The sequence below is a fragment of the Octopus bimaculoides genome, chromosome 21 (assembly GCF_046866305.1).
Source record: "Octopus bimaculoides isolate indiv1 chromosome 21, ASM4686630v1, whole genome shotgun sequence".
Classification (NCBI taxonomy): domain Eukaryota; kingdom Metazoa; phylum Mollusca; class Cephalopoda; order Octopoda; family Octopodidae; genus Octopus; species Octopus bimaculoides.
In genome coordinates, this window is record NC_142948.1 from 24,947,283 (window position 1) to 24,956,328 (window position 9,046).

The following is a 9,046-nucleotide window of genomic DNA, read 5'->3' on the forward strand; positions in this document are numbered from 1 at the left end:
CCCCACCCCACAGAAAATAAACGAAAAGCAAAGTCGACCTTGGTGGGATAATAATAATAATAATAATAATAATAATAATAATAATAATAGTAATAATAATAATTATGATAATAACAGGAAAGAAACAACCACAGTGGTAGAAGTGAAAAAAAAAAAAGAACTCGTTATATGCCAATAACAACAGAGTACCAGGGTACTATTGTCAATGTTTGATGTGACTGAGGAAAATCTGCAGAGTTTTATATTTGTTAGAGAAAAAAAACATATCAAAAAGAGACTGGGGAATTCTAAAAACTCTTTGAGTTGAGACTGTTTCAGAGGATTTAGCGCCAAGGTAAATGGTAATCCGGCGAAGTTTGCAGTGTTTTCCCCTTTCCCCTTTTTTTCCTTTTTTTTTCCTCTTTTTCTGAATTATTTCTCTTTGAAGGTTCTTTTTTTCTCAGGGTTTATCCTTCTCCATCTCTTTCTCTCTCTCTCTTACTCACTCACTCACTCACTCACTCTCTCTCTCTCTCACACAAACACTGTATGTGTGTGTGTATACATACATACATATATATATATATATATATATATATATATATATATATATATATATATATATATATATATATATGGCCGATTGCATCCTCTCTCTCTCGCTCTCTTTATTTCTTTCTCACTCTAACACTGTTTATCTGTCTGTATAGTTCTCTGTCTCTCTGTCTCTCTCTCATTCTCTCCATCTTTTACTTTCTTTATTATTTGTTAAGTTATATAATATTATATTATATATTTTTCGTGACTTCGTTTATTTATTTATGTTTGCATTGTTTTTTTCTTATATATTAGTTCTTTGATGTTTTATTTTATATATAAATTTCGTGTGATTTTTTTTTGTTTTTGTTTTAAAGTTTTCCTTTTTTGTCTTTTTTTTTTTTTACTGTTTCTTCTGTTTCAAAATGGTAAATGGCTATTCAAGTAAAGATCTTCGATTACAGTTGGAACTTTCATGCTGTCTTCTAATTTAAAATAGAACAATCTTTGTAATCCTTCTCGGCTCAAAGAACGCAGTTCGGCTATCTTGCCGAGAATACGTGAGAAAAAATGAGGTTTTTTCTGGGCTTCACTGTTATAGATGCAGTGGTCTCGTAATGTGTCGATAATCTTCATTTGGAGATCTTCCATTTTCTTCTGTTCTCGCAGACCGTGACGAACTGAAAAAGAAGAAGCACCAAGGATAAAAAAAACAAATAAAAAAAGAAAACAAGATTACAAAAAAAAAAGCGGAAATAAGACTACAAGAGGAGACAGAATATCGGTAATAAAGAAGAGGAGGAATATGGGTGAAGAAGAAGAGAGGGTGGGGGATAAATGAGTAACGATAAGGAGTATAATATAATAGTTTAAATTAATTCTTTTTTGTTTATTTTGCTTTATTTAATTTCTTATAATTACAGTGGAAGTGGCTGAGTATCTCAAACATACCACCACACAGGATGCATTGTTCTGTTTGCATAATATTTCAGAGATAGACTGACTTAACTCTAATTACTTGCATGCCTGTACGGAAATACTGTGTGTGAATATATATATATATATATATATATATATATATATATATATATATATATATGTGTGTGTGTGTGTGTGTGTGTGTGTGTGTGTGTGTGTGTGTGTGTGTAATTGTGTGTGTGTATGTATGTATGTATGTATGTATAAATAATACAGAATGGGATAAGGACGCAAAACGTCCAGACAGTTAGGTGATACAGTTAGGTGGGACAAAACATACAGATAGACGATACAAAGAAAACACAGACAGGTCGTACGTACGTGTGTATATATATCTACATAGTTACAAGGATAAATATAAATACATAGACAAACCTATACACATACATACATATTAATGTCTGTTTTTATATTCTGTTATAAGAAAAAGAATTTTACATTAATCTGAGGGGTTACTTTACACTTTTATAAAATAGAAATTTATTTTAATTACACAAGAATATTGTTGCCAGTAACTTCGAAGTTTCGGCCAGTTAAGCCATCATCATATACGTATATATAGAGAGGTAGACAGAGATATAGGCGGTGAAGCAGAATACTGCGGATGATGTTAACCGGAGTTGATTTATTTATTAGACATATGATTGAGCCGACATCTGACTAAAAATTATTGTGGTGAAAACCATCCTGTGTTGAAAAGAAACCTGTACTGAAAACCTTCCCGTGCCCTTCGTAGATGCTATGATGGCAACGGCACCGCCGATGCTGCTCGTGGTGGAGTTAATAATAGTTACGTTGCTTACTGATATCAGTGTAGTTGTTTGTGTTGTTGTTGCTGTTGTTGTTGTGGTAGTGCTGGTGGTAGTGAAGGTGTTGGAAGACAGTGGTCAAGTGATAGGTAGGGGTTCGAATTGAAACCGCGAATGTGAACAGAAAATAGTGAAGGAAATAGAACTGAAAGGATCTGGTTTTATACAGAATATAGGAGGGGATTGGAAGAGGCGTAGTAGCAGGAGTAATTCTCTGTGTGTGTGGATTATGTATAGAGATAAATAGATGCTTACATGCACATCTATGCATGTATGTATGAAGCAGAGAGAAAGAAAAAAATAAGAGGTCGAGACATGAGAGATGAAAAGGAAAGAAAATCGGAGGAAAAGAGGAGGAATTAAAGAGAAAGGGTGAGTGTATGAATAAGGGAAAAATGAAAGCTATAAACACAAACTGAGAGAGAGAGAGAAGGAGAGAGTGAGAGAGAAGGAGAGAGAGAGAGAAGGAGAGAGAGAGAAGGAGAGAGAGAGAAGGAGAGAGAGAGAGTGAGAGAGAAAGTTGGGGATGAGAAAGAATACAAAAATGGAAGCATGGCAAAAAAGCCGGAAAAGAATTGTAAAAGGGAAGAAATGAAAGAAGTAGGGGAAGGAAAGATAATGAAAGAAAGAAAAGGAGAGGAGAGAAGAATGTAAGAAGGAATGAGATAAAGGTCAAGGGGTTAAGAAAGAAGAGTAAGAAGCAAAGGAAATATGAATGAATCAGAGAGAAAGGAATAAGGAAAGAATGAAAACGGTACGGGGAAGAAATAATGAAAGAGGGAAAGAAAGGAAGCAAGACAGAATAAATAAAAGAGTAGAGAAAAAAGAAGTAAAGATCTGAAGAAGAAAGAAAAGGCATAAAGGAGAGAAGGAATGAATGAAGGAAAGAAGGACAGAGAGAAAATGATAAGGAGACACAAAGGAAGAAGGAGTAAGGAGAGAAAGCATCAAATATGAAAGAACAAAGGAATGAATGAATGAATGAATGAATGAATGAATGACAGAAAAAGAGATACAGACAGAAAAGAATTAAGAAAATTGTAAAAACATGAAATAATCTGAGAAAAGAAGGAAGAAAAAGGGTGAAGAATAAAAGACAAATAAATGAAAGGAAGAAAAGAAGAGAAAGAAGGAAAGAATTTGGGCCTTAGTTTTTTTATTTCAAAATTCTTGACTTTGGTGTCGTTGTTGTTCTATTCCGGAACCAGTTCTGTAAACTCAAGAGATTCAAGGACTTCCACACTATACCTACCTACGTATATATATATATATATATATATATATATATATATATATATATATATATATATATATATATATATATATATATATATATATATATATATATATAATAATTTTCCAGAGGATGTATATGTATATGTTTATATATGTGCATATATTGTTTATATATATGTATATATATATGTTTATATATATATATAAGCTTATATATACATATATACATATATATGTTTATATGTATATATATATGCATATATCTATATATACATATATATACATACACATATATATATATATATATATATATATATATATATATATATATATATATATATATATATATATATATATATATATTTACGAGGTATATGAAAAGTCTTGAGCCTCAAAAAAACAAAACATGGCGCAAGACTTCTGATGAAGGCACAAGAAAGACTTCAATGCTCAAAGGCCTTGAAGGCTCAAAAATTTTAATACAGCTCTCGTAGATGGGAGAGATATGTAATAATATACATATGGAAAATACTGGAAGGACTGGTACCAAACTTTGGCATCAAGTACTACACAAATGTCCGCACAGGTCGCCACTGCATGGTACCAAGGGTACCATCCACTGCCTCTCACATAAGAACAAGGTACTGCAACGGCCTCGGTTTCAGAGGACATCAGCTCTTTAATGCTCTTGAGAGACCTGCAGGACATGGATATACAGGTCTTCAAAACAAAACTCGACACTTTCCTATCCACGATACAAGACTAGCCAATGGCTCGAAATGAGACACAGTTTAGGGCAGCGATGTCAAATTCTCTTATACATCAGATGTGCCATCAAAACTCTTGATTGGACCATACCAGGTGGAGGAGAAGAGCCATACAAGGAACGTGAAGAGAGCACAGCATAAAGACGGAAAGTCACGGTGGTGCTCCAGCATGACCACAGCCACTTGGCTGAAGCGCATAAATAAATAAATAAATTATCTCTCTCTCTCTCTCTTTATATATATATATATATATATATATATATATATATATATATATATATATATACATGTATATATATATATATATATATATATATATATGTATGTATATATATATATATATATATATATGTTAATGGTATGCATGTCTGTGGGGTGCTCACTCACTTGCACGTTAATCTCACGTGCAGGTTGCTCAGTTGATCGGATGAAATGGAACGCTGATGTCAAAACCGACGGAGTCCCAGTATCTATCTATCTATCTATCTATCTATCTATCTATCTATCTATCTATCTATCTAGATAGATAGATAGATAGATAGATATCTTTTTATTATAGCCACACAGGGCTAAATACAGAAAATGGACAAATTACAAAGTAGAGCTTTTCTTGGGGGGGGGGGGATAATTTGGATCAAAAGGGATCGCGGGAAGAAAAAAAAAAACGTGGGGGGGGGGGCGATCAATAGGGATCGTGTATCACAGTCGATGTAAAAAACGGAGAAAAGCCTACGGAAAAGACCACGGTCACCTTAGGCTTTTTTTTTAAAGGTACATGAAAGTAAGTACCTTCTCTCTTTTTGTCTCTTTTTGTTACAAGTCTATGCTTAAAATGGTGTCGTCTTTCATTCTTACCATTCTTGCCACATTTACCCATTTTTTATTGAAACTTTCATTCGACAACACTTTCCTCTCTATCCTCATCCTCCTTTTCAAGTGGTACTTGAAAAAGTTGACGAGGGACTGACCAGAGAGGAAAGTGTTTGTTTATAGACCTTTCAAACGCGTCCACCACACGCATTCTTTTGCCATAGCTATCAGTGTTACAAAAACCGTTTTTCCTTCCCGTTTAAAGGAAGGTGGCGGAACAATATTCACGATAGACTCGGCTGATAAGTGGGCTCGTCCCACACGCGACAACAGCCGTTCGACGAAGGTCCACAGCTCTGAAATATCTGGACACTGCACGAGTGCGTGCAGAACGGTTTCGTCGCTCTGACCGCATCTCGGGCAGGTCGGTCCGGTGGTTTTCGAACCGTGTCTGTAGATCTTCTCTCGAACTGGTAGTGCGTCTCGATAGCATTGCCAAGCCAGGGATCTCTGGAAATTATCCATAGGCCCCGGCCCGAACGTCGTAGATACATAGATAGATAGATAAATTAGGTAGTAGTCGTAGTCGTAGTAGTAGTAGTAGTAGTAGTAGTAGTAGTAGTAGTAGTAGTAGTAGTAATAGTAGTAGTTGGCAGTAGCATGGGGACATGCGCTGCATACTTTATTTGTTATATTCTTTGCTCCAGGCGGACGACATCCTAGCACCACTCATATATTAGTAACGATAAAGCGTTGGAAATTGTAGTTAGGATTAGTATTACTGCTAGCGTTTGCGTTGAGTTGTCCATGATCTTAATTAGGGCTAAAGTTAGTGTTAGGGCCACGGCGTAGAGTTGTAGATAGGGTTAAGACTAGAGTTAGGGCCACGGTGTTAAGTTGTAGAAAGAGTTGAGGTTAGTGTTAGGGTTTCGAAGTTAAGGGTTAAGGTTAGCGTTAGGGTTTCAGTGTTAAAGGTTAAGGTTAAAGTTGTGCTAAAGGTTTTCAGGTAGGGTCTCAGAGTTAAGGGTTAAAGTTAGGGTTACGGTTGGGAGGAATTAGGGTTGTCTTACAGTTATGGTAGAAAAGGGTCACTTGTTAAGAGAAAGATTAAGGGTTACTCACGTGTTATCATTGATAAAGCTGCCATACATGCTAGAGATGAGATGTCAAGGGTCATGCGATGCAGGGACATTCCGAATTCAATAATTGAGTTGATCCAGTCTCCAAACATGTGTAGACATTGTAACCGATGCAATACGAGACCATTGCAGAAGATGATTTTGTCAGAATCTGGTTGTATTCTAGAAAGGACGATATTAATAACAAAAAAAAAAAACATTAGCAGCAAAAACAAGAACAAGAACGAAGACAACGATGATGATGAGGGCAATAATAATAAAAATAATAATAATATCTCCCGACTGTGAATCAATAACAATATGAAATAATAATAACAATAAGAATAATAAGGATAGCAATTTATTTTAAAATAGACACAAAATTTCAAGTTTCAGTGGGAGACAGAGAGATGATGATGACTGTCGATTATGTATGTATGTATGTATGTATGTATATGAAAAAAGGATAAAGCTCTTCTCCGATTCATATAGACTCATTAGGCGGGTTTTCTACTTACACACACACAGATATATGTGTGTGTGTGTGTATATATATATATGTATGCAATACATACCTACATACATACATGCATAAATACACACACTAACACACACACACACACACACACACACACACACACACACACACACACACACACACACATATATATATATATATATATATATATATATATATATATACACACATAAGTAGTTAGAGTAAATTACACAATCACACCGAGGCTGGCTTTGCTACTCCTGATTACTATCTGAATATAAATGCTTCATCCAAAATATTAAATTTGTATTATACTTTTTCTCTGTCCGAAGAATTTCTAATAGAAAATTCCTTAAATGACTATATAACATGTAAAACTTTGTAATTCCTATTAGCAAATGAAACACATGTAATGGAGAATATATTTTACAAAATGATTTCCAATTTTATTATATATATATATATATACTTTGTTTTATTGACATCTATGAAGCGATGAAAGGCAAAACTGTAACTCGACTAGATTTGAACTCGAAATGCAAAAGGACAGAAACAATAAATAGCACAAGAGATTTCATTCAATGCTCTACCAATTCTCCCATCACACCAGCCTGAGCAGTGACAAGCAATTGTGGTTCTCATTTATGAAGAACACTTTGCAGAAGAAAGTTGGGGTTTTACGGGGCTTCAGTCGACCTAAGTCGGTATTACTGAGTGTAGCATTATTTTATCGTTTTCCAAAGATACAAAACGCCAAGTGAACATTGTTGTAAAGGGACATCATTCAGACACATAAATACCGCTGAATATTTGTTTGAATAAACAACTGTTTATTTCACTGTTTGAATACACAGCTAATATAAACACAGGCACACACAAACAAACACATGTACACACATGTGCACACACATACAGATCTATATGCACTCATATACATATATAAAACATAGAAAAAGGCGTTTATTATAACCACGCATAATGTTGTCAAAGTTTCTGGGTAGCAAAAATATATTTGAAAATGAATTGCAAAGTATGTAATTATTAGAATCAAAGCATCGGATATTGTTAACTATTTGTCCCAAATAAGCATGAATATTCGAGTATATGTATGTATGTATGTATGTATGTAGGTAGGTAGGTAGGTATGTGTGGTTGTATGCGTGAGTATGTATATATACTAAACAACAACGACAACAACGAATATAACAATAACAGCAATACCAGTAATTACCTACGGTAATATAAACCAATTTCGCGGCCTAACGTTTGAGTTTTAGTCAAAATCTAAAATTTCGGGTTCTTGACAATAAAATAATACCAGTGATATACGGAGGTATCGAAAAATTGAAATAAGAATCTTGCCTATCGGTAGGATTCGAGATTGTACACAACGTACTCCTGGCAAATGTCTAAATCTACATCAGGGTGTGAAGGTGCATGGCTCAGTGGTTAGAGCGTCGGACTCATTAATTATGAGGTAGTGAGTTCGATTCACAGACCAGGCTGCGTTCTTGAGTAAGATATTATTTCATGTTGCTCCAGTTCACTCAGCTGTAGAAATGAGTTGCTACATCACTGGTGATAAGCTGTATCGGCCTTTGCCTTTCCATCGGTGGCGTGGAGAAGGGGGGGCTGGTATGCATGGGTGACTGCTGGTCTTCCATAAACAACCTTGCCCGGACTTGTGCCTCGGAAGAAGACTTTCTAGGTGCAATCCCATGGTCATTCATGGCCGAATGGTTTTTTTTTACATCAGTAAAACACTCGCTTCCGTCATAATCCTTTCTCCTATGGCGCAAAGCCTGAAATTTGGGGAGAGTGAGTCATTCGATTACATGGACCCCAGTGCTCAACTGGTACCTTGGATGAACAGTAAAGTCATTTCATTAATAACAGTTTATTTATCTAACATTACAATCGGTAATTGTTTTGCCCAATCGGATGAACGGTAAAGTCAGCCTCAGTGGAACCAGAAGAAATGTCGCAAGGCATTTTGTCCGGCGTGCTAAACTTTGTACCAGCTCAGCCCTCTCAAGTTCTTACAGTATAACATCATTTAACTTTACCTATCAGATAGTTGCTTGAATCAAATAAAGGCGTTCTTCTGAGCTTTGTTATTCTGAACTTCATAATTTCCCACCGCCCGACTAGAAAGGGGAAATGGAAGATAGAACCGCGATCTGAATGATCAAAAAAATGAGACTCAAACATGCCGAGAAAGAAAGGGGGAGACAGAGAGAGAGAAAGAAAGAGGGAGAAAGAGAATGAGAGAATGAAGCAGAGAGAAAGAGAGAGAAAGAAAGAAAGAAAGAA

General features: G+C 35.3%; 1 protein-coding gene across 1 annotated transcript in view; it reads right to left on the minus strand.

The window, feature by feature from the left end:
• Window positions 1–716: 716 nt before the first annotated feature.
• Window positions 717–9,046, minus strand: part of LOC106880578 (uncharacterized) — a 166,224-nt gene continuing 157,894 nt past the window's right edge. Inside the window, exons 8-9 of the mRNA XM_089339507.1 lie at window positions 6,239–6,417; window positions 717–1,196 (exon numbers count right to left, since the gene is read on the minus strand). Of these exons, the coding sequence (XP_089195633.1) occupies window positions 937–1,196; window positions 6,239–6,417 (439 nt within the window). The 3' untranslated portion in view covers window positions 717–936. The remainder of the gene's footprint in view (window positions 1,197–6,238; window positions 6,418–9,046) is intronic.